At 42.9% G+C, this 26,543-nt stretch overlaps 1 protein-coding gene across 6 annotated transcripts in view; it reads left to right on the forward strand.

Annotated features, from left to right (window-relative positions):
• Positions 1–26,543, forward strand: part of AFDN (afadin, adherens junction formation factor) — a 221,883-nt gene that overhangs the window by 66,942 nt on the left and 128,398 nt on the right. For 5 of the 6 annotated variants that reach the window (XM_060242324.1, XM_060242299.1, XM_060242308.1 and 2 more), the window contains exons 4-6: positions 6,690–6,847; positions 10,544–10,704; positions 24,079–24,236. In XM_060242324.1, coding sequence (XP_060098307.1) covers positions 6,690–6,847; positions 10,544–10,704; positions 24,079–24,236 — 477 coding nt within the window. The remainder of the gene's footprint in view (positions 1–6,689; positions 6,848–10,543; positions 10,705–24,078; positions 24,237–26,543) is intronic. The other variant, XM_060242341.1, reaches the window with a different exon arrangement.

A 26,543-nucleotide genomic window follows, 5' to 3' on the forward strand; every position in this document is an offset into this window, starting at 1 on the left:
GAAAGTTTTTTTTTAATGAACTCCTTTCACTGGTTTAAAAAGGTATAATTCATCTTTGGTCTTCTGTGCAGGCACACAGGGGGCAGTACGTGCACAGGCCTTCTGACGGAGAGGATTTTCTAGCTTCTCTAAGGAGTGGAGACTGTGCTTCTCCCTTCAGCACTTGCTCAGAGCACTCCCACTGAAAGTGTACCAAGAATGAGGGGCACCATTTCTCTTCTTCTTTTGCTGCCGTTCTGAGAGGGTCTTCTAGCTTTGCTCTGTTTGCTCAGCTTTCCTCCCATCCATTTCCTCATGTTCCTTCGTGACATTGCTGAGTTGGTATCATTTTTTCATATCTGCCTCGCCATGGCTCAGAATTTTTTATTTAAGAAGTGTCTTCAGTGTGGCACAAAAATGCCTCATTTGGATGAGCATGTTCTGTTCGATGTGCTTGGAGAAGCCAACAATGAGCCCTCCTGCCACATCTCCCAAAGCCAGAGCAGATAGGGCTTCTCACCTCAAGGCAGCACTTTGGGAATGTGCCCTTTTGAGTTCTGATATGCCAGCAATGAAGTCATCTGCCTCATGTGAACCTGTTCTGAGGACTGAATCCATAACTTCACCTAGGTCATTTCTGACCCCAGATCTACATTGTTTACTGGAACTGTGGATGGCTCAACAAAGCTTGTCTGAGCTTCCAGTGAAGAAATCACATGCAAAGTCCAAGCGCCTAAACAAGGCTTCAGCTCCGAGCTACTTCAGGCGATCAGGTAAACCTTCCAGGTCTCTGGCCTGTTAATTTTCGGAGCTGATACTTCTGGAAGAAGCTGCCTCAATCATTCCCTATATGCCTTTGCCACATTTTGGGGATCCTTTTGGTTCAGACTCTGAAGCCGAGTCCCTTTCAGTGCAGTGGAGAAGCTGCCTCCACTGCCTTTGGGTACAGTGCAGCAGGAGAGGCAGTTTGTGTTCTCTCAGCCCTTCCCTCTGCAGCCTTGGAGGGGTGGACCCTGGCAGTTCCTGTACCAGCAGGACTCTTGGCCTTTGGGACATGCACTGCCTCCAGATCTGAATCCTTTGGGGCCATATTTTCACCGGGGTGCCTACCCTACAGACCAATGATTCTGATAAGGAAGAGGGCTATCGTTCTAACCTGGGGTTGGAACTGGCTACTGATCCTTCTCCTGACAAAGCAGTGGGGGATACCACACCTGTGTCCCTGACTGAGGACTTGCAGTTTTTTCTGAGCAGTGATTAGGATGACTAAATAATTAGAGCTTGAGGTCATTTCATCAAATCTGAAGCCCCAGGATCCTTTTGATGCTCTACTCTGATGCTCCTACCTCCATTGCTCTCCTGGTTCTCAAGGAATTTCTGGACATGGCTAAAAGCCTTTGGGAGAAGCCATCTTCAATACCCTCTACATCCTGAAGGATGGAAAATATTTATAAAATAAGGCAGACACATTGTGGTTTCCTTTTAACATGGAGTCATGAAGGAGTTTCAGGCCAGGCATCATCATGAATCCTGCTCAACCCTGGTAGATAGGGAAGACCTCAGGACTGAGGCTATGGGCTGCAAAGTCTACTCAGCAGGTGCTTTGAATTTCAAAATCACAAGCAGTAATGGTGGCATATCAGCTTTTTGGGAGGTTGGGGAGCCTCACACTTTGCCTTCTTTCCTGATAAGCATTATTCAGTGAGCAGGTTATTGGATGCAGAGACATTGCACCTTGCCAAGCAGCAGATGAATGTTGGAAAGCATGCTGCAGCAGATAGTTTTGTGTGATGCATGGCATCTGGCATTGCCTTCTGGTGCTTCACGTGGCTGTGTTCTGCAGCCCTGTCTCAGGAGATGTGGACCAAAGTAGAAGACCTACCTTTTGATTGTGATCAGCTGTTCTGTGGCAAGACCCTGTAACAAATCAAGAAGAATAAGCTGATGGCAAGGTCATTGGGTGTGTCAGTGGATCCACTGCAGCAGCTGGAGCTCCGCAGGTTCCTTCTCTGGGCCCTTCCCCTCCCATTAGGGAGAAAAGTGCTGCTCCTCATCTGTGGGAAGTAGTATCAGCAGTGTCAGAACTTTTATAGAGGGTGCTATTCAATTAGTCCACAGTTCTGCTGTTAACAAGGGGTTTTATTGCTGGGTTTTTTTGGTTCCCAAGATGGGTGGTATTCTATGCCCCACCCTCCATCTGTGTAACCTAAACAAATTTATCTCTATTAGAACAGAGGTCCCCAACTATTGGGCTGGGAACCGGGACCAGTCCACGGCCTGATAGCAACTGTGCCACACTTGCCCTTTTCACCCACCTTGGACCTGGGCGGATGAAAGAGGCAGCATGCCCTCGCTCCGAAGCTGCCTCCCCTTGCAGGGGAGCTAGCCTTGGAATAAGGCAGAGCAGCCCCGCTGCCCCTTTCACCTGCTTGAAGACCCGGGGCGGACGAAAGAGGTGGCACAGCCTCGCTCTAAAGCTGCCTCCCTTTTCAAGGAAGCCAGCCTTGGAGTGAGGCTATACTGCCTCTTTCATCTGCCCGGTGGTTCTAGGAAAAAAGCCCAAAGAAAAAACCCCACGGACATAAATGCTCACAGGAAAAAAGCCCCCCAATTTACAGACCCTCATGGAGGGACAGAGGCATGAGCTGGGGGTGGCCTGGGGTAGTAAAAACTCCAGCACTGCTTCCCTCCCCGGTCCCTGGAAAAATTGTTTTCCAGGAAACTGGTCCCTGGTGCCAAAAAGGTTGGGAACCACTGTGTTAGAAAGTTCCAAATAGTTTTTCTATCCCAAGTGTTGCAGTGGTTGAAATTAAATTGGTGGTTCAAGGTGTTAGAATTGAAGGAGGCTTATTTCCATATCTTAGTCCACCCAGACCACAGGCAACATCTTTGTTTCCAGTGTGGTGACACATTTTACTAGAATTCCTTCCTTCTCTTTGGGCTTTCCACAGCCTGTGTGTGTTTACTAAGTGCATAGCTGTGTTCATTGCCTTTCTGAGATCAAGAGGTTGCACCATCTTTCCCTATTTAGATGATTGGCTGCTGACTGCTGCTTCTGAGGACCTATTATGGGACCACCTTTCCCTAACCCTGTTGGTGGTAACCAAACTCGGGCTGGCTGTTAGTTAGGAAAAAACTAAGCTTTCTCTTTGTTAATTCACTCTCTTTATTGGTGTGGATCTAGACTCTTCTAGGGGTAGGCCTATCCACTTCCTGTGACTAAAACCTTAATTAATAGTTTCCAGTCAAATATGTTTCAGGCCGTATTACAGATGCAGTGCCTTCTGCGTTTCATGGCCTCTACAACAGTGATTCCTTTTGCCAAGGTTGCATTTAAGGCCCTTACAAAATTGGTTTTTGAGGATGTTTAACCCATCTTCCCAGATGCAGTCTACCCAACTTTCAGTGCCCAGGGCCATCATTAGATCACTTGTGTGGTGGACCTTGGATGCTAACCTGCTGGTGGAAGGCACCTTTGGGGTTCAGCTCCATACAAACCCAGTCACCACAGATGCTTCTCTTCTGAGTTGGGGCGTGCACTGCAGTGACCTTAAAGTACAAAGGATTTGGTCTTCCCTTAAAACATCTATGGACATCAGTTTCTTTGAACTTAGGGTTATTCATTATGCTTTCACCTCTTCTGCCAACCTGCTCCACAGCAAACATGTTCAGGTCTAGAAAGGAACACCATGGTCATGTTTTATGTTAACAAGCAAGGGGGGCACAGGGTTGTTGTCTCTGCAGAGAAGCTGCAAAAATTTGGATTTTGGCAACTTAGAACAGTGTCTCTCTTCATGCTATTCATATTGCTGGGGTCCACAACACTACAGTAGATGTGGTGAGCTGATTCACCCTTCTGCATCACGAGTGGTTTCTGTCCAGGAAGTATATCCTTCTAATATTTGAGCAGTAAGGCTTCCCCACTGTAAACCTCTTTGGCACCTTAAACAACATGAAGGCAGCTCTGTGAGCCATGATTCACAGTCCCTTGGGGATGCTTCTCAGGTCCCCTGGATAGATTTTTGGTCACCTCCTTTTGCAGAACTGCTTCTCCTGTCCAAAGGATGTTACATTCTGTTGGAGCCTGCAGTGGACCCCCATACCCATGGCCCCCTCAGGCATCAGAATGTTTCTAAGCTTCTTCTGGTAGCATAGTTTCTGAATCCCTGGCTTAGTTTTTTCTCAGGGTTGTTGGAGTACTACTTCATTTCCAGAAGGCCTGCACTCATCACTTTTATGCTAGGCAATGAGACTGTTTTCCAGATTGGATAAGGAGCAAGGGCTCTGTCACTTCATCTAGCCCCTCCCCCCTGCTTTTGGAGTACGTTTTGTCTCTTAAGGACTTAGGTCTAGCTCCTTCCTCTCTGAAGGTACACCTAACAGCGATTTTGGCTTTCCATGGTTTTATGATTGGTATCAGTTTTTTCTCATTGCACTTCCAAACAATTCCTCAAGGGTTCCTACAGGGTATGCCCACCAAAGCCATACCTAGTGCCACAGTGGTTTCTTTCCCTGGTTTTGTCTCGTTTAATGCCAGCACCCTTTGAACCAATTTGCAGCCGTTCCCTGTCCTTTCTCTCCCTTAAAGTGTTTTCTTGGTTGCCATCACCTCTGCTACGAGGCTGGGGGAGCTGGCCAACACTCAGGGATGGTCCCCTGTTTGTCCAATTTTTCCCTAATAAAGTGGTACTTTGACCTAGTTTTGAATTCTTATCCAAAGCATCTCCTTATTCCACTTGTTCCAGCCTGTCTCTCTGCCTGTGTTCTTTCATGACCCTGTGTCCCCAGCAAAAAGGGCTTTGGACAGGTTGGATGTTAAAAAAGCTTTTTATTTATTTATTTGGCCTCTAGCCCAACCCACTCCCCAAGCAGGTGGGTTATAGCCAATGTTCCCTCTAAGCCACAGAGTCTTGTGAGCAAAAATTTTACTTTGTGAGCCTACTGGCATTAAAGTTGTGAGCTGCTGCAAAATTAGTGTGCTCTGGGGTAATCCTTCTCGAGCTAAGACAAAAATGTGTAAGCTGGAGGCTAAAAATCTGTGAGCTAATTCGCGCTAACTCAGTTTAGCAGGAACACTGGTTATAACAATATATAAACAACATAGTACAACCAATTAAAACATAATAAACAGTTTACAATCAATATCTCAATTTATACTAATAAACTTCTGTTGATGGCACTAATAATTCATCTGTTCCCAGGGGCTTCCTGTATATGCATGGGTAGATGTAACTAAGCTGGAGGGGGGATGGGGAGATGACATCAGTGCAGATGGACTGGAGCAACAGAGCAGGAGGAGGCCAATACAATTTGGATTCCTGCTCCCTCAACCATAGGGCTGGTGGAATATCTCCATTTTACAGATCTTACAGAATGACATTAAGTCCCACAGGGCCTGGATCTCACTCAGGAGACTGTTCCACCAGACTGGTGCCTGAGCTGAAAAAGCTGTAGCTCTAGTTGAGGCTAGGCAGACATCCTTCAGGTTGGGGATCACCAGATGTTGATCTATACAGCATAATGCTCTTTGAGAGAGATGGTCCTGAAGGTATGTTGGTCCCAGATCTCTTAGGGCTTTTAAGGTTAAAAACAACACCTTGAACCTATCCTGATACTCAACTAGAAGCCAATGCAGCTGGTGGGGCGCTGGTTGTATATGTGCTGTTAGTGGTGTTCCTGTGATAACATGCACCACTGCATTTTGGACCAGCTGAAGATTTCGAATCAGTCTCAAGGGAAGTCCAGTGTAAAGTGAGTTGCAGTAGTCCAACTTGGAAGCAACTTGCTTGGATCACAGTGGCTAGGTCATGGGGGGAGAGGTAGGGAGCCAGCTGCCTGACCTGGCGAAGATGATAAAATGCCAACCTGGCAATATTTGTGACTTGGGCCTCCACTGATAATGAGATATCCAAAATCACATCCAAGCTCTACTGGTGCTGACCTTAACAGTGCCCCGTCAAGAGCTGGGCATTATATTACCTTCACCACACAGAATCAGTTTGGAAGTGCTGTTCCTTGTTTGTGTTTTTTGGGGCTGCAGGTGAGGCTTGCAGTCTCCCTGCAAACTATATCCAAGTAGATCATTCAGGCTATCAGGCTGTGCTGTGAGTATGCTGGGATTGCCTACCCTCTGATCCTTTGGGCTCATTTGGTCTCACTAGGGCACAAGCCTCTTCCATGACCTTCCACATGGATGTCCCATTACATGAGGTCTACAGAGCTGTTACCTGGTCATTGGAAAACACCTTCATCCAACACTGTGCTGTTGATGCAGATTCCCAAAGAGACGCGGCAGTCGGCAGGATGGTCCTGCACTCTTTTTGACTAGCTCTCAAGTTATCTTCTGTGCAGGCACGCATTCCCTCCCTCTTACCCCACTTGGAGCTCTAGCTGTGACTTGCTTCACCACAGGGGGGCTCGACGGTGTGGAAGGAATGAGGAAATATAGCCCTCCTATCCTCAGCATGCTTTTCAGCAGAAGTACTCTGAGCATGTGCTGAGTTGAAGGGCACCCTCTCCACTCTTAAAAAACTAGAAAATTCACTGTGTTGGTAGGCCTGTGCTTGCACAGTCCTCTGTGCGAGCCTGCACGGAAGACAACTTGACAAGCAACAGTTATAGGTAAGTGCAACCCCTGTTTTGCATTCAATCTTGTATAAGATTTGGCTCGGAAATTAAAGTGGTTAGAACTGTTCACTGGTTTGTTTCAGAAGACTCAAAGCAATGGCCCTGAGAAACAAGAGAAGGAAGGAGTGATCCAGAACTTCAAACGAACTCTATCAAAGAAAGAAAAGAAGGAAAAAAAGAGGCGAGAGAAAGAGGCACTGCGGCAAGCTTTGGATGATAGACCATTTCACGGGGATGATATGTGAGTTTCAATTCCTAATTGATACATTCCTGTAAATAAATGAATAGTTCCTGAGTGGAGATAGAACTCTCCTGTAACATGGTTTTTGTTCAGAATTGATGGATTTTGGTTTTCATCAATACATACACATGATTTATTGGGGGGAGTGATGTAGTTTGCAATATTTAACTTCTTTGTTGACATAAATGTTTGTGTTTTATGTATTTTCTTCTGTGATTGTTGTGTGAAGGAAAAGAGCATGATGGAAATGCACAGCAGCTACTGCCTTTTGTCTTCCTTCTTGCTGGAAGGATTTTTGATGTTGCCTTCTCTGTAATACATTCAGTGCTTCTTGGAAGGTGTTTCATTTAAATTCTTTTTCCATGGGCAAGAGCTAGACTTATCAATTCCAGGCTGTGAAATTCCTGAAGATTTGAGGACAGTGTCTGGGGAAGGGTAGAATTTGGGGAGTGGATGAGGGAGCTCATATGGCATCACATCCAAGTCAAAGGTCAGCTTCTCCTATTCCTGTGAGGGTTCCTGTGCTTCCTCCCATCATAGTCCAGTGCTGGGGAAGAACTTTGTACTCTGTAGATCAGTTGTAGTTCCAGGAAAACACCCAAGTCCCACCTGGACATTGGTAACTGTAGTAGGAATAACAGCATGACAATATTCTAGTCTAAAGATGTTCACAGCACATGTGGTTCTCTAATCACTTCACTTCACTGATAAATAGAGGGGCTCCTTTTAAGGAAATGGTAAATTGTGTTGTCTTTCAGTCTCAATTTACCTTGATGATTCTTGGTTTTACATTTAGTATAATTTTGAAAGGTGTAGTAAACTCCACAGACTAGAAACCCAAACAATTCTTAGCCTTGTTCCCAAAAGCATACGTTCTAGTTCATGTTTGCATTTATTCAGTATGTACTCCTTAGGTTGGATGCTTACTCCAAGCATATCTCTCCAGTTGGTTCACAAGCAATTCTCTGTTGGAGCCTTGCAACAAAAGCTTCTTAGAGGGAAATGTAGATTGGCAGATTAATATTATTTTTGTACAGTAATAGAAACAAGTATGGTAGCTGACATTTTATTTATTAATTTGACAGCTATTTGGTAGTCAACAGCTATTGTTTTAGACTTAGGCATTCCTTTGATCACTCCAGTACTGGAATGCTAGGCAGCTGAGGTAATCATGAGTACTTAGGGTTTGTAGAATCTTTTGGGATCAAGTGCTGTGTTCTACTGGAGAAAGTTTTCCTTCCAGACGTTTCGTTTTCAGCTGTGGAGAACATCCTCAGTGGCGTTGCAGCCGGAGCAGGCGCTCAGACCTTCTTGGCTGCTGTGCATTGAGTGGAGCCAGGGCTGCTGGAGAGCTGCTATTTCTAGGCTGGAGGGGGTGTGATGAAAGGGCTATTGGTTTGTGGATGTGCCCATTGTTTGGTGGGGCTTCCTGGAAGGGTAGTGATCTCAATAGCTTCTCTGTTCAGGCGGGTATGATAATGTGAGACCCGCCTGAACAGAGAAGCTATTGAGATTTACAAACATCAGCACAATTTTAACAGAAAGGAAGAAGGCACTTTCATCCACCAATCTTGGTACCCAGCTCTGCAAAACATTCTACAGACTATAAATTGCAGAAAGTCTCAGAACAACCAGCAAATTCCACAGAACAATCAGCACAGTCAATAACCATCTTCCTTATCTTCAAACCCCTTCCAACCCTCCCAGCAATTAACACAGAACAATGGTCACATTCAACAGCCAGTTTCCTTATCACTACCCTTCCAGGAAGCCCCACCAAACAATGGGCACATCCACAAACCAATTGCCCTTTCATCACACCCCCTCCAGCCTAGAAATAGCAGCTCTCCAGCAGCCCTGGCTCCACTCAATGCACAGCAGCCAAGAAGGTCTGAGCGCCTTCTCCGGCTGCAACGCCACTGAGGATGTTCTCCGCAGCTGAGAACGAAACGTCTGGAAGGAAAACTTTCTCCAGTAGAACACGGCACTTGATCCCGAAAGATTCTACAAACCCTAATGATGTTACCAGCCGTGAAAACCTGAAATCTTTGATAATCATGACCACATTTCTTCAGAATTGCTTGGACTTGTACATTCTTAAGTCTCTTCAGAATGAATTAATGGTCATCTGGATGTTTTTCAGTTTACCTTAGAAATGGCTCTTGTATTCAGGTTTTTTTTTTAACTTGTTCTTCTGAGTTCTAGAAATTGTCCCATAAACATATGTACTACTTTGTCTGGTCATGTGTGACTTCTACCAAATGTCCCTAATTAGGGAGAACAGTTGGGTTGTTTTTTCTCTTGATTATATAAAAGCAGTTTCACTGTATCAAATATAAAAAGATTGCATGCATGTTTTGATATCTATGTATCTGTTGTGATATTTGTGTATATATATGAAGCTGGTATGTGTAGGCAAAACAATCTTTCTGAAGGATGTTGTAAAACATTTAGTCATCTAATTTACAGTCATTGAAAATTTCTCCTCCCCACCCATAGATGAAGGATGTAAAATGTTAAGTATGTTATCAATACTTTTGTCTCAATTTTTGGCCTTTTGATTATTTTTTGCATACTTGATCTCTTGGTCTTGTTATTCCTCTTGGTTTATTTCATCAGGGCATAATCATCTGGGTAGATCTCTGCAAGCAGAGAAGGTAGTAGCTATTTCTGACATTGGAGGGAAAACACTTTCTCTGACCATGGTTGATAATACATACTTATTTAAAGAACACTATTTTTTCCTTAACTTTTAAACTACTGTTTAAGTGCAAATTGATTGATCCTTTAGTGTATTCAGTTTAATTTTCTTGCTGATTTGACTACTTACTGATCAATAGTACATACAATATTGTTTATATCAGTACTTAACTTGGGTGGAGTTGATGCTGTGAGATGGAGCAAAGCTTATTCTAAGGCAGGGGTGGGGAACCTTTTTTCTGCCAAGGGTCGTATGGATATTTATAACATCATTCATGGGCCATAAAAACTATCAACTTAAAAAACAATGCTCCGCAAAGGGAGAACAATTCAGGCCGGCAAAATTCATGCAAATAATTGTTTTTCTATTTGAAGTCTTGTGGAGAGAGCCTAATCTAGCGCGCGCGCACACACACACACGGCCTGCTGCCCTAGGCAAATGCATAGGTCCAGGGCTTTTTTGTAGAAAAAGCCCAGCAGGAACTCAGTAGCATATTAGATCACATCCCCTAATATTAGGATATTAGGTCACACACTCATTAGCATATTAGGCCACACCATGTGGGATAATTAAGTGCAAACTGAACTGTGGCAGTAACTTTTCCAGGCCCTGCAGCAATTCTGACTGGCCAGCCAGGCCCCAGGGAGGCTGCTGCACAGTACATCTGGACCCTGTGATCCCTGCCTGGCCCTGGGGAGGCTGCTGCACAGCGCGGCTGGGCCCCATGATCCTCGCTGGCCAGCCAGGCCCCAGAAAGGCTGCCACATGACTCTGTTTGGCCCAGCAATCCCCAAGGGCCACACCGAGTGACCTTGACAACTGCATATGGCCCTCGGGACAGAGGTTCCCCACCCCTGTTCTAAGGCTACTGTAATAGACTTTATATGGAAATTTATTATGTCATCCCTTTCAGATTCCTTTATGTACTTTATTGTGAATGATACTTTAGGGCAATAAGAACTAATAATGTGTGATTCTTTAAATTAATTTGGCAGTGAGAATTCTCGTCTTGCAGCAGAGGTCTACAAAGATATGCCAGAAACCAGTTTCACTCGCACAATATCCAATCCAGAGGTAGTAATGAAACGACGGAGACAGCAAAAGCTAGAGAAGAGGATGCAAGAGTTCCGGAGCTCTGATGGCAGGCCAGATTCAGGTGATGTTTTAATCATAAATCGTACGAAAGGCGAAGCTGTTCACAACCTTTAGAATTTAGCTCTTTGAATATGATTCAGAGAGTTGGTTGTGATCTATTAATCTTAATGTTGCTTAGAATCCCACCTTTTCTTTTTTGCATTGTATGGGGACAGGGGGCTGTTGGCTAATCAAAAGTGCTGGATACTGAAGCTTATCTCTGCTTCAACCTCTGCACAGAACAATACACAGTGACCATATCCGCCATTTTGGGATCATTATGGCAATAGCCCCAATGCTTTGTGGGGACCATTTTGCCTACTTACAGAGCTGCAGTTTGAGGCAGGCAGACAAGTAGGCCAGCTGTCTGGAATCCCTGCAGCAGAGCTAGCTCCCAGCCGCTTCAGGTGGGCTGAAGGATGACATCAGCTGTCAGAAGCCCTGCAACTACTGGAGGCATCAAGGTGGACGCCTGAAGAGATAGGATTAGGACATGCATGTGCCTGAAAACAGAGTTACGATTTCTTAGAGAGGGAAACTTGCCCTGTGGGCAGTGTCAGTTAACTAAACATTCTGGATGATAAAGTGCTGGATAATAAAGCTTTAACCCTACATATTAAATTTAGCATGTCCTTTTAATGTTACACCTTAGCATTTGAGCAGCATTACACTGACTTTAGTGGATTGTGGGGGAGCACAGGCAGCCAGTGCTCAATGCTCAATTTGCTTTATTATGGTCCTTGACCAAATACACAGTACAATGCAGACCAACAACACTCCCAGAAAAATTGTAAAAATCTAGAGGGACCTAAAAAGGTAAAACATATTGTATAAAAAATACTGATAAAAAATTAAAAGATTATACAGCTCCAGTAAAATATTAACTAGAATACACTGATTAACATTTGTTTCAGTTTCAATAGCATTTATGGTCGTATATAGAGTACTCGGGGATTGGGATAAAGTAAAATACAAGCTTGGGAATATTGAAAAATAATTAAAAAACAGACAGTTTCAAGACCCCTTCATTACATAATGCTCACGAATTCTCCTAGCTGCTGCCAAGAATTTGGCACAATTAAATGTAAATTGGGGGTTAGAATCTGATAACAGCATATTTCTGATTTTATAATCAGAGAATCCCAGGCATCCCTCAAACAGAGAATAGATGTACCCGGCGCGTATGCCTAGGTAAAGGCCACACCCAAGCAACACAAGGTCAATTATTTCCACTTTATCCGCACCACAAGGGCAGACCTGCTCAGCCATAGGCACCTTTTTAAAGCAGCCCTCGACAACTGCTGAAGGAAAGATATTGCAACTGGCTATAGAAAAGGCCCTTCTGTGGGATGGTATTGCTAGATTTGAGAGATAGGAGGCTGGAGCTAGCACATATCTCCTTTGGGGGGGAGCTAAATAATCTGAGACCTTGGCAATATCATTCTGTCTCTCAATGTTTTGTAATCTCTGTTTGACTATGTCCCTGGCTTGGTCCAGGGCCATTATCTGGAGAGATTCAGGTGAAAAGCCAAGCATAGACAATTTCTGATGAATGGCTCTAACTCAAGAGGAACAATATCTATCCTTTAAAATTAGCAATGTGATATTCATGGGGCAATGGCTGAGATTAAGCCAAGTGGTGATTGAAAGTAGGCTCACCCTAGCCTCTATCCTTAGCAAGCCAGTTTCCAAGCGTAGTACTGCACTGGAAACGCAGGTTGGAAAGTGGAAAATGGCTCTCAAAAATTTGGACTGAATTTTCTCAAGAGGATCGAAGCTTGATAAGGTTGGACTCGACATGGTTCCATAAGTGAATTGAGGTATTGTTTTAGCCAAGTACAGTTTTAATGCAACTGGTATAAAATGCCCCCCTTTCGTAAGAAAAAACCTAATGATGGCCTGGGTCGATTTACGACCAGAGTTGTCCTCATATTTGTGATGAGCCTTCTTGGACTCTGAGGACCCCCAGATATTTGTAAATTGCTACCTGTTTTAAACTATGGCCATTTATACTCCATCTCCTTAGCCTGGGTTTTGGGCCGAAAGCCATTACTTTTGTTTTCTGATAATTAATCTCTAGAAGGTTATGGTCACAATAACGACCGAATTGTACTAATGCCCTTCTAAGGCCTACTGGAGTTCTAGACAGCAAGATTGTATCATCTGCATAGAGTAGGGCTACCATTTGCCTATCGGCCAAGGAGGGGGAATGAGGATTGACTAGATGGAGGTTGCTGGTCATATCGTTAATAAAGACAGCAAAAAGGGAAGGGGCTAGGACGCAGCCTTGCTTGACTCCTTGACTTTAGTGGATTTAGAAAGGTGTAACACTGCTTAGGATTGCACTTCAAAATACAGATAGACATTTTTTAAAACAAAACCCCACAAAAGGGAATCCTATTTTCTCCAAAGTTTTAACCAATAGAAATTCATAAAATGATTTTTAAGAGGGCAGAACCGACCTTCATCTCTTTCAAAATAGCATCTTAAACAGGATATATTTCTTAATCTTCTGAAGTTCAGAGTAAATTTGTTCCAAGTGTATATTCTCCCTTGAACAGGGAGTTCGAAGCTAGAAGCTGGTTATAGGTTTAGTAGCTATTATGCTTACAGTTAGAAGCCAGCTTTTTTGTTATGCTGACTGAAGGATTGGGTCCAGTCTGAAAAAAATAATTGAGCATGAGCAGGCCAGGCTTGTGGGAGGGAAGTCTGCTTGATCATTGTATGGCATTGCATCATTTGATTTTAAAAAATACATCTCAGGTGGATGATTGTTTGTAGCCTTTATTGATCTGTAGGCAACCTTTGATAGTATCCCTAGAGATCGTTTATGACAAAAACTGGCAAGGCTTTCAATACATTTTAGACTAGAGGTGTCAAAGATGCGGCCTGCAGGCCACATCCAGCCCATGCAGGGCTTAAATCCGAACCCCCAAGCAACTTTGTCCTACTGCTTCCTTTCCAGTGCTGCTATTTCATTCGCACCATAGCTGACTTTTGTCCAGCTCCCTCAGTGGCTCCTCACTTCCTGTTTCCTGCCTGCCTCCCTCCATTCTGTTTCACTCTCTCTCACTCACACACAAAGAGAGCTCCGTGACTGCTTCCTGCTTTGTGTGGCAGTGAGACAGAGACAACCCTCTCTCTCACTCACATAACCCACACAGATTCTGCTTCCTTCTCAGGAGTTCCTGCTCTTTTTTGGGGGAGCGGGGAGGAAAGAGAACAGCTTCAAAACCAACAATGTTTATTCCAGGTATAAGCTTTTGTTTGCAAGCACACTTCTTCTATCCTCCTTTTGAGGGATGGGTTTCTTTTTTTAGAAAGGGGTGGGGGTTGCTAAAGCAAGCCTGCTTTTTGAGGGAGGCTTCCATTTTTAACCAAACCCCCCCCCTTCTTGATGCATTTTGCAAAAAAGAGGAAGAGAAAGCTCCATTCCAGTGGATTAGGAAATTTTCAGTGACGTTTAGGAGGCGTTTGATGTCTGTGAATTTATTGATGCAAACAAAGAGGGGAGGGGGGAGTGGAGGAAAGACAGATTCCTCCAGGTCTGCTTCTTGCTCTTTGGCCACACAGCTTCCCCGTTCATAGAATCGTAGAGTTGGAAGGGACCTCCAGGGTCATCTAGTCCAACCCCCTGCACAATGCAGGAAACTCACAAATACCTCCCCCTAAATTCACAGGATCTTCATTGCTGTCAGATGCCATCTAGCCTCTGTTTAAAAACCTCCAATAAAAGAGAACCCGCCACCTCCTGAGGAAGCCTGTTCCACTGAGAAAATGCTCTAACCATTAGGAAGTTCTTCCTAATGTTGAGCCGGAAACTCTTTTAATTTAATTTCAACACATTGGTTCTGGTCTGATCTTCTGGGGCCACAGAAAACAATTCCACACCATCCTCTATATGACAGGCCTTCAAATACTTGAAGATGGTGATCATATCACCTCTCAGCCGCTTCCTCTTCAGGCTAAACATCCCCAGCTCCTTCAGCCTTTCTTCATAGGACTTGGTCTCCAGACCCCTCGCCATCTTTGTCGCCCTCCTCTGGACCCGTTCCAGCTTGTCTATATCCTTCTTAAAATGTGGTGCCCAAAACTGAACACAGTACTCCAAGTGAGGTCTTACCAGAGCAGAGTAAAACAATCACTTCACGTGATCTGGACACTATACTTCTGTTGATACAGCCCAAAATTGCATTTGCCTTTTTAGCCACCGCATCACACTGTTGACTCATGTTCAGCGTATGATCCACTAAGACCCCTAGATCCTTTTCGCACATACTACTGCTAAGACAAGTCTCCCTCATCCTATAACCATGCATTGGATTTTTCTACCAAAATGCAGAACTTTACATTTATCCCTGTTAAAATCCATTTTATTTGTTTTAGCGCAATTTTCCAGCCTGTCAAGGTCATCCTGTATCCTGTTTCTGTCTTCTACTGTATTTGCAACCTCTTCCAATTTAGTATCATCGGCAAATTTAATAAGCATTCCCTCTATTCCTTCATCCAAATCATTTATAAAGATATTGAACAAAACAGGTCCCAGGACAGATCCTTGAGGTACTCCACTTGTCACTCCTTTCCAAGAGGATGAGGAACCATTCACAAGCGTTCTTTGGGTGCAATCTGTCAACCTTTTACAGATTCATCTAATTGTAACAGGATCCAAACCACATTTTACCAACTTGTCAACAAGGATATTGGTGGAACCTTATCAAAAAGCCTTACTGAAATCAAGATAAACGATGTCTACAGCATTCCCCAGATCCAGCAAGGTAGTCACTTTCTCAAAAAAAGAGATCAGGTTAGTCTGACATGATTTGTTCTTGAGAAACCCGTGCTGGCTCTTAGTAATCACAGCCATCCTTTTACAATTTCACTTTCCTGCCCTCACAGTGGGCCTACCATGTCCTTGCTCTTTTTTTTACTCTGAACATAAGAAAAGAACCCTTTTTTGTTGTTTTTAGCATCTTTGACCAGCCTAAGCTCATACTGTTTTGTTGTTTTTAGCATCTTTGACCAGCCTAAGCTCATACTGAGCTTTAGCTTTCCTAACTTTTTCTCTACAAGCACTGGTGATTTGTTTATATTCATCCTTGGTTATAAGGCCCTCCTTCCAATTCCTAAAGGAGTCTTTTTTATTTATCAAGTCTTTAGAGAGCTGTTTATGGAGCCAACTCGGCTTCTTTAGGCTTTTTTCATTTTTTCTTCTCATAGGAATCGTCTGTGATTGCGCTTTCAGTATTTCTTCTTAAGTATTTGTGACCATGGGATTTTACCCAGCATAGTTCTAAGTTTATTAAAGTTTGCCTTTCTGAAGTCCAACCTATAAGTCTGACTATGTATAGCTTTTCCCTTCTCTAAGACTGTAAATTCCAAAATCACATGGTCACTACCTCCCAGAGTGCCCACTATTTCCACTTCTTCAATCAATTCTTCCTTGTTGGTGAGAATCAAATCCAAGATAGCAGATTCCCTTGTTTCCTTCTTCACTTTCTGGAAAAGGAAGTTGTCAGCAAGACAAGTCAGGAATCTATTTGACCTTTCATTTGTAGCAGAGTTGGACTTCCAACAGATGTCCAGGTAATTGAAATCTCCCATGATCACTGTATCCCTTTTCTTGGAGAACTTTGCAATCTGTTGTAGGAGTATTGTTACACCTTAAATAACCTTTTATTGGGGAATATTAATATTTCTTAGCTCAAAATGGTAGGCGTACAAGAAGTGAGGTGAACAGGATCTCTTGTCTATGTCTATGGAGATAGACCACTGAAAATCCTTTGGTTAATAATGGATTTTATTATGGCATAGGTTTTCAAATAGTTACATCTCAATCAAACAATTCCAAGCATACAAGAGGAATACAAGAGGTTAGCTGAATAAGCAGGATGGGGGAAGGTGATACAATACCTAGATCTTGCAGGGTAGGCTCAGTCAGAGGAAATGCAAGGCCTCTGGAGGGAGATTTCTCTTGAGAAGAAGGGGGGGTGAGGGTAGGAAGGGGTGGAGGGAGGAGGGAAAGAAGGAATCTCTCTTCTTTCCTTTTTTTTCTTTCCTTTTCTTCTGTTGTTCCTCTCTTTTTTTCCATCTCCTCTCTCTCGACCCTGCTCCTAACCTGACAGGTGGGGTGGCCTGTTTTCTAGGCTAAATTACGTCACATCAAGCGATTCAATTACCCAATGAGGGGGCAGAGTGTCACACCAATGGAAAATCAGAGTGTCATATGTGGAATATCCAATCAGAGATCATTTGTATCATAGATCCATACCCCAACATAGGAATTTTAATTACACTGGCCAAATGACTTTTTATGGCCTGTTTTCCCAAACTGACTCCTTTGAAGCTCCCAAAAAGTGATAGATTTCTCCCTTAGTGTCAAACATGTATAGGCATCCATCAGGTATTCAGGAGACTGGTTGACTTTGATGGCCTTAGCAGTTAATTAAAGAAAAACAGAAATTTTGTTAAAAGTCAAAATTGTGAGATCAGTTTGCAGTTATACCACACATTCACAACAAGATGAGCACTTAACCTTTTACCTTTGTGTTTCTGCTGTCTTGCCCTGAAGAATACCAGAACATATATACATATATATATAAGCCATTTATTTGTGTTGCAGAGTTCCTGAGTTACCCTTATTTCTTTATGCTTTGATAACAGGACTTTAAAGGTTGCCAAAAGAGTGAAGGAATTTTTACAGTTCTGCCCACATTTGTCCCTCTCTGGGCCTGGAACTCTTCATTCCCAGGAGCAGAAAGATGGATGCTTCTTAACCTTTCAGCTGGCCACCATGTTTGTCTGGCTTGTGAACCAGAATCACACTACAGCCTTCCTTGGGCTAAGAAGGAATTGGAATTTTCTCCCTTATGTGCAAGAGAGACCATTCCAATTCAAATGGGCATTGCTGTGTCATATTAATATTCCAGGGTTACATTGCAATATCACATTCCAGGGGTGCATGGCTTGGGAATAAGTACAGGGGTGTCTTCCTGGATATCAGTATCTCATCCAAGTCCTCTGTCTGGCTTGGTGGTCTATAGCAGACCCCACAATAATATCACTGTTATTTCTTTGCACCTACTGAATGCTGTGCAATTGGAATAATATTTTGGAGAGGTTGTGGTTTGGGGAAAGTTTGGTGCATGTTTTTTTTTATTGGGGAGGGGGGATAGGAAGCTTTTTTCCTGAATTGGATTGCCTACAGCCAGAATATGGTGATTCGCCCTACAAAAGTAAAACATTTGCTGGTCAAGTTGCAGTGGCACAGAGACAGTTTGGAGAAGTTTGATTTGTTTTCACTTTGCAAGCTGCAAGTTTTGTTTTTGGGAGGAGGGAACAAGCTGAAGGTTGAAGGCTGCCTTGCTCCCAGTCAGGGAGCCAGAGTGTGGAAAGCTGCCGCTCTGGAGGGAAAGGTGGTAACTGTAGAGAGGTGCTGATGGTGGAGAAGAAAACTATTATTGGGTATGTCATTTCAACAGTAACCCCCTCCCCCCCAAAAAACACCCCCTTCCACACACCTCTATGCAGAGGTGTTCTCTTGCTCGATATGTATAGGTTTCTTAATGTAAATCCTCCAAATGGCTTTGCTTCTTTTCAGAAATGGTGGTGGTGGGGGGTGGAGCTAAATATGCCATTCCTTCACTGTTGATGCTCATATATGAAAAATGGAAAATTAATTCTTAAATGGACATGTATCAAATTTTGGATGAGTGAAAGACAAGAAAGGGAAAGGCTGTTTTAAACATGCTTGTGCTAGGTTTCTGTAAAAGGAAATCAGGTAGATAGGCATTTGGTTGAGTGCAGGGAGAGGAAATTCTCTCCTGCTTCATTCTCCAAGCCAGTTTGGCCAGGGATCCTGGATGTTTTTTGCCATCTTCTGAGTATGGAGCAGGAGTCACTGGAGAGGAGGAGGGAGGTATTTGTGAATTTCCTGTATTGTGCAGGGGGTTGGACTAGATTACCATGGAGATCCCTTCTGACTTTATGGTTCTATGATTCCCTGGGGTTGCTGCTGCCTCCTATCTCTACCAGTGCTTGTATCTTAATGCCTGCTACCTCTCTGCATATCACATCTAATCCAATCAAGCTGCTATTGTCATTCTCCTGCTATTGCCGTTCAGCATCTGAAATCATCTTTATCAGGTTTATATCTCCAGTACCTGATGTTGCATTTTATGGCATGCATGGCCCAGCCCAACAAAGTGACATTTGTGTCAGATCTGGTGACAATGGAAACACTTATCTGAGAGCTACTGTTTGCTGATGATGCTGCACTTGTCTCCCATTCGGTATCAGCTCTGCAGCATATGATGTCCTGCTTTGCATAGGCTGCCAAGCTATTCGGCCTAGAAGTTAGTCTGAAGAAGACAGAAGTTCTCCACCAGCCTGCACCCCAGGAAGATTATCACCCTCCTTGCATCATTGTGGGTGAATCAGTTTTGAAGACAGTTCAGCTACCTGGGGTGCATCATCTCCTCAGACGCCAAGATCGACAAGGAGATTGACAATAGACTGGCAAAGGCAAACCGTGCATTTGGCCAACTGCATAAAAGAGTGTGGAGCAACAAGCATCTGAAAAAAGGCACAGAGATCAAGGTTTACAAAGCGGTTATGATGACAACCCTCATCTACGGCTCTGGATTGTGGATTTTATACCGTCATCACCTGCGACTCCTTGAGCTCTTTCATCAGCGCTGCCTTCGCACCATCCTCAACATCCACTGGAGTGACTTTGTGACCAACACTGAAGTCCTCAAGCGGGCGGAGGTTACAAGCATCGAGGCATTGTTGTTGAAGACGCAGCTGCACTGGGCAGGGCATATCTCCAGGATGGAAAACCACCGCCTTCCCAAAATTGCCCTGTATGGCGAACTTTCCATTGGCCATCGAAATAGAGGGGCACCAAAGAAGCGGTACAAGGACTCCTTGAAGAAATCCCTTGGTACCTGTTGCATTAACCATCACCAGTGGTCTGTCCTAGCCTCAGATCGCAAAGCATGGAGGCACACCATCCACCAGGCTGTCTCTTCCTTTGAGAACGCACGCATAGCTGGTCTTGAGGATAAAAGGAGATTGAGGAAAAATTGTACTGCGACCGCACCAACCCCAAATCAGACTTTTCCCTGCAGCCACTGTGGCTGGACCTGCCTGTCCCGCATTGGTCTTGTCAGCCACCAGCGAGCCTGCAGCAGACGTGGACTACTGCACCTTTCTTAAATCTTCGTTCACGAAGTCAAGCCGAGAGAGAGAGAGAGAGAGAGAGAGAGAGAGAGGGTGCTTGTAAGAAATGAGTTCAGCACCTCTTTTTTAGACTGTTATAGTTGATATGAATACTATATGAACCCTCTTTGGGGGAAGTACTAGGGTCATTAAATAATCTGTTCTCTTTGTAGAAAGAGGTCAGGCAGGAATGTCTTTTGGCTCCCTTTCTATTTAACTTGTACTTTCAAGACATGGTGCAAAAGTTGAACAAACAGATTTTTCATTATTCCGTGCTGGTGTCTGTGCCAGTTTCTATCTTGCTTTATGCCTATGACACAATTTTATTAGCAAGAACTCCTGTCGAATTGTGTTGCCTTATGAAGGCCTTCTCTATCTATTGCAAAAAAGGAGGGCTGGTAATTAATCCTACTATGTCTAAGGTGATAGAACTCTCCAAATATAAATCTTGGAGTGTTTTGAATTGTTATATAGATGGGAAACCTATTGAGCAAGTTAGCAAATTTAGGTATTTAGAAGTAATTCTTCATGCAAATATGAATTGGTCATATCCTTAAAGATGCATACTCCAAAACTGCAATAGCAATCAAGGCAATTGGTCAATTTTTTTTTACACGAAAGGCAAGCAGTTTGTCTCTGCTACTATAACAATATTTAATAGCAAAATTGGGTTATAGTTTCTTTATGGGAGCCCCTATTTGGGTGGAAGCTGCTGGAGAACAATAAACTTTTATTGCCATTTTTGCAGCTTTACAAACTCTTATAATAAACAGCTTGTATGAATCGAATTTCCTTAGCACTAGTAGAAGATCCCATAGAGTATGTTCTCTGTTATATCTGGGTCTTTCCCTGTCAGACATCTTACCATTATATTTTGAGTTTTTGACAGTACCCAGTTACTAGAGACAGTTCATGTTGGTTCAACTGAATGCTATCCCTTTGGAAGAAAAGGTAAGTCTTCCGTGGAGGATTCCCTTTGCAGATGGGATTTGTAACTGCACAACAGAAAAGACTGGCCCTTTGGAACAGCTGCTGTTGTTAAAAGTGAAATCTCTAAAATCTCAACAGTCTCCAAATCCAACTAGTGGCTTCCAACAGTTCACTGGTGTGAATTTCTTTAAAATATCATCAGCAAATGTATATTTCTTGAATGGTTCTCCCTTAGCTCTGAAGTTTTCAGCCTCATTAGTCTTTATTTCAGGAACACTGAAGACTTTGAATAGGAGGTGCAGCAAATGAGCACTGACATAAGAACATAAGAGAAGCCATGTTGGATCACGCCAATGGCCGATCCAGTCCAACACTCTGTATCACACAGTGGCCAATACACACACACACACACTGTGGCTAATAGCCACTGATGGACCTCTGCTCCATATTTTTATCCAATCCCCTCTTGGCTATGCTTGTAGCCACCGCCACCTCCTGTGGCAGTGAATTCCACATGTTAATCACCCTTTGGGTGAAGAAGTACTTCCTTTTATCCATTTTAACCTGACTGCTCAGCAATTTAATTGAATGCCCACGAGTTCATTTTAACCTGACTGTTCAGCAGTTTCATTGAATGCCCACTGCGACATAAGATATTAGTTTTGTATTCTCTTCTTGCTCTTCAAAATGTCTTCTCATCTTGGATATACTGGTATTTGCAGTATTGTCTGTGACCAAACTGCATACCAGACATTTGAATTTTTGTTCGTTGTTATAGCTATTGCTGCAACTTTTTAAAAAGTATTCTGCTGTGTGTGCATTTCCTGATGTATCAATGGTTTCTGCAAGGAAGACATTCCCTTCTTCTGTTATATAAGCGCATACAACAGGACCATTGTGGACATGACTCCACTCATCAAGACTTAGGTTGACAATTTTACCCTCTAGAGCTGTTGCAAAGTGCTCCATTTCTCTGTCATACAATTTATGCAGCAGTTTCCCTGCAACATCTGCTCTGCTGAGTGGACTGTATCCTGGTTGAGGATGTGTACTGCGAAAAAAGGAGAAATCAGTACACTGCAAAAAAAAAAAAATGGTGCACCGCAAAAAAAGTATTCAGATATGGGGTTATTCAAAGTTATACATATTCAGGGTTGCTATATATCCCTGAATACCAGGTTTGGTAAAGCAAGCTTGTTCGGGAGATATTCGGGAACCCCAAATATACTGTTCCATTATATGCTATGGGCTATTAAAGTCAATGGCAAAATCTCATAGGGTATAATCTGGAGGGGGGGAAGGAGAGGCACATAATTTGCCATGTAGCTGAAGGAGCCTCTTTCCCAAAGAACCCCCAGGTTCCAAAAAGATTGGACCATGGGGTCTAATTCTATGGGCCCTCAAAGAGGTTGCCACATTCCCAGTAGTTTCCTATGATAGGGGAGGAAGTGTCAGTTTTACCATGGTATTTACAGTGGACTGGGGGGGGGGGGGTTTGAGGAAGAGGGGCCAACCTTAGTTCTGGCTGTTGCTGCCTCTCCCTACTCTCCCATTGGTTAAGCTGCCTGTCACACTGCTTTCCAGAGGAGAGAAAGAAGGCCTTCCCTTGACTGGCTGAAGGACAGAGGAGGAGGGAAAGAGCCATAGAGAAAGCCTTCCCATGATTGGTGGAGAGAGAGGGAGGCAAGGCTTTCTCTTGATTGGCTGAGAACTCCTTCCTATCCTCCTCTGGGAAGGAAACACCCAGTGATGTGGGGAAAAATGGAGTCCTGTCACAGTGAGCCAGATACAGAGAGAGACTGAAGTCAACATTATCAGAGGCAGATACTCTGAGGCAGAACTCATTGGGGCCAGTCCTGACTATGACTGCCAGTTCAGGTTGCTGGGAAATCTTTGGAGATTTTGTGGTGGAGTTTGAGGAGGGCATAGGAGTTAGTGCTTCAGAGTGGAGTCTGCCAGACCCAGGTTCTTGTGTGAAAGCTGACTGGGTGATTTCAGACCAATCACACAGTTCCAGCTTCACCTGCCTTGCAGGGTTGTGGTGACGGGGAGAAGAGATTGATGTAAACTTCTTTTCCCCCAGCCACTGTGGAGAAAGACTGTCTTTTCCTATGTAGAGGGGGTGGGGAGAGGGGAGGCAATGGAAAGCTGAAGTCAGAGGGGCAGATAAAGGAAAGGAGATGCCTGGAGATTTAAGGGATGGAGGCTGGATAGGGTGGAGTTTGAGGAGGGGTGGGACCTCAGACAGGTATAATGCCATAGACTCCACCCTCCAAACCAGCCATTTCCTCCTGGGGAACCACTGTTGACAATCTCCAAGTGAGGGCTGGAGATCACTCAGTATTGCAGTTGCTCTCCAGATGGCGGAGATCAATTCCCCTTGAGGTGGGAGGGGGGGAAAAGCCCCGATTTCTGCTTATTTAGTATTACTCGTATTCACTGCCACTCAGTACTGCCAAAAAAAAAAAATATTTGCTTGTTTCAATTCTTTATTTTTGCATAAAATTGACAGTAATATGTAGTAATAATATAATTTCGCTCAAACATGACAGTTCCTCAAGGCAGTCTTTAAGAATATGATAAAATCAAATTGTTTACCAACCTGAAGACCCTGCTTGTTCAAATATGTTCCTTTTGTCGTCTTCATCACATCAGTTCTCATGATGTTATTTCATTCAGGCCACTGGGCCTTACATTTCTTTGTTGCCGTGTTTGCACTTTGCACGCATGCCTGCCTTACCCATAGGTAGAGGAATTTCATTAAAATAGTCCCAAACTGGGTCTCTTTTACAGCCTGCTGCCATTATAACTTTTCTCTTCCAGGGAAAGAATAATATGATAAACCTCAGGCTATACACACAAAGATCCAAAGACTTGTGAAGTATTCTGCTCAGAAGGTTTCACTTTTATTTTTACTGCTTGCCTCTCACTTCTCAGCTTCTTATGCTGATATGTTCCACTCCCAACAATCTTCTATTTATTAAATTTTCGAAGTTTAGTACTTAAGAGGTATGGGGTTGATTCTGTGTACATGGATTTGCAAGGCAACAATGGGATTAAGGTCTTTTTGTCAACTCTGTATGTTTATTTTGTAACATTTTTAGGGTGTTTTGCAGAGCTGGGTACCAAGATTGGTGGATGAAAATGCCTTCTTCCTTTCTTTTTTGCTACTTTTGTAAAGTAAATGAATTCAGGTTTTCAGGATACATTTGTATCTCATTAAAATGTAATTAAATGCATTCCATAGGTGGAACACTGCGGATTTATGCAGACAGTTTGAAACCAAATATACCATACAAGACAATCCTGCTGTCCACTACAGATACTGCAGATTTTGCAGTTATTGAAGCTCTGGAGAAGTATGGTTTGGAAAAGGAAAATCCCAAGGATTACTGTATTGCTCGTGTGAGTAAATTAATAAAAAAAAATTATTTGAAAATTGCTTTGATTTCTTCTTAACATCTTAGTGAAATATAATGATGATTCACTTGATTCCCTATTCAATTTCAAGATCAAATTTTTTGCAAAGCATCCAGATGACTTTCTGTGTAGCAGCTTCATTTCAAAATCAGTATAACAAATCAACAATAGAGCATTATTTTTATTTGAAGCAAAACCTGAGTAGAGGTCACACAATAATGTTTTCTGGGCTTGAAGTAAATGTGTCTCATGCTTTGAACTAAATGGGGCTTTGTAAGGCATAGCAATTGTTTATTAATTCTCTGAAACTATTAAAAATTCAGATTTAATATTAATGTATTTGTTTTTGCTACAACTTTAATACAATGTGGCTTGAGGAGAAAGACTGTTGGCCATCAAAGGCTGAGTGAACTCACCTATTCTGTCTGCCTGTGTGCTCTGAGGGGTTTTTATCTCCTTCCCCAGATACAACAGGAGAGCCTTACTGTGGACTTGAGGCCAAAGCCCATACATCTGATTCAGCAATATAGAGTTAGTTCTGTTGAATTATAGCTAGAGAGCTCCTGTTAATTGACTTTTCAATTGTGATTTACAGGTAGGCCTGAAAGGACAGAAAGATGTGTTTAGTCCCCCAGGTTCTTCATATTGTTTAATTGTCAGCCACTTTGGTTGCCCTGATTGGGCAAAAAGAAGGGATATACATTTTATAAATAAATCAAGTGAAGAGCTGATATGGTTGGGCCAAATTTTTTCTTTTTGTGATACAAAGTGCTATGTGTTGAGTTGATATTTATCTTGATTTGGCATTTTGCCCCAAAGTGGCAAGCATTATCAAAAGCAAACAGTGCTGAGTTAGGTTCAGTGTCTGTTTTGAAACTAACTAAAGTTTTTGATAAAAATATTCTAAAAGCCCGGTCACATATGACTACTGTTGTCTACAGAAGCAAATTGTTAGCTTGTCTTGCTGTTTTAGCTGTGTCACCGTGAGAAAGTGGTTTGTGATTACTAACTGGCAGTGGCAGAGCTCTGTGCAGAATACGTTTTGGCACTTGATTAAAGCTGCGATTGTGATCCATTGCCAAAAGTCAATCGGTTGAGTATTCTGTGAGTGGTGAGTGACTGGCATAGATAACCTGTCCTCTGACAATAGTTTGAAATGCTGACCAGAAAGAGCAAATGCTATAGACGTAATACACCTGTGACAACAGGTGTCTTGCATGCTATGAACATATGATGTAAAATGTCTTGCATGCTATGAACATAGGATGGACCCTGATAAATTTTCTTTTGCTGTAGTGATCAGCCAAAACATTTAGAAACCAGACTTATTTAGCCTTCACAGTTTTGCATTTTTATGACCATACTTTCTAATAGTTGCTACCTCAGAACTACTACTAAATACTTCACAGTTTCTTGTAATTTTATTCAAGCTATAATGTGACAAACGTGTTGAAATATATACATTAAAATTGGAATAACTCTGGCTGTCAACATAATAAAATAATTGCTGAAAATACTAGGAGTTCATTCCTGTTCTGAGGAAGGTGGGCTTCTTTGCATGGATAATTCCCAGTATTTGCCCGCTTCAGCTTTGATTTCCTGTGTCTACTGGTGGTGTGATGGTGGTTACTCTTCAGTTCATTATCTGCCAAGTAGTCCAAAAGAGGAATTTTCCTTACTTAGCTTCCCTCTAGAGGTTTTTCCTGTAGTACTTGAGAGAAAAAAACTGTCTGGTCTAAGATTAGTAAGGACCTTGCTTACTTCCTGCTCCCTTATGTAGTGCTTAGTTTGTGAGTGGAAGTGGGGAGTTGTCTTATAACAAGTCTTGGTATTCAAAATGTTTTCTAGAAAAGAAACTAACAGTTAAGAACTAAATTCTCAGTTTTTACCATAGCTATGTAATGTGCCCATCATCATTTCTTTACGTAGCTTTTGTGGTATGTCATAAATTTCTTATGTCAACATAGTTATCATTTGACACATGGCTAAATTGCAAGTTTTAGCTGGCTTTTCAAAATGAATTGCGGAGTGTTCACTGTTATCTGCATTGGTTTATGATAATGCTTTATTGATAATAGCATCCAAATTGCTGTTCTCCCCCCCCCCCCCTCTAGATTAAGATATTACTGTTAAAATATTGGGGGGGGGGTGTTAAATGCCAAGAAACCTTGTTAAAATAGACCTTGAAGATTTTACAGCCTTTGAAATCAATGTAATGTAATCCTTTGTAAAAACTGCTGCTTCTTGTAAGTTTAAACATACAAAATGAAGTGGCTGTTCTGATTTCTCAGT

This window comes from Heteronotia binoei, chromosome 1 (assembly GCF_032191835.1).
Source record: "Heteronotia binoei isolate CCM8104 ecotype False Entrance Well chromosome 1, APGP_CSIRO_Hbin_v1, whole genome shotgun sequence".
Lineage (NCBI taxonomy): Eukaryota > Metazoa > Chordata > Lepidosauria > Squamata > Gekkonidae > Heteronotia > Heteronotia binoei.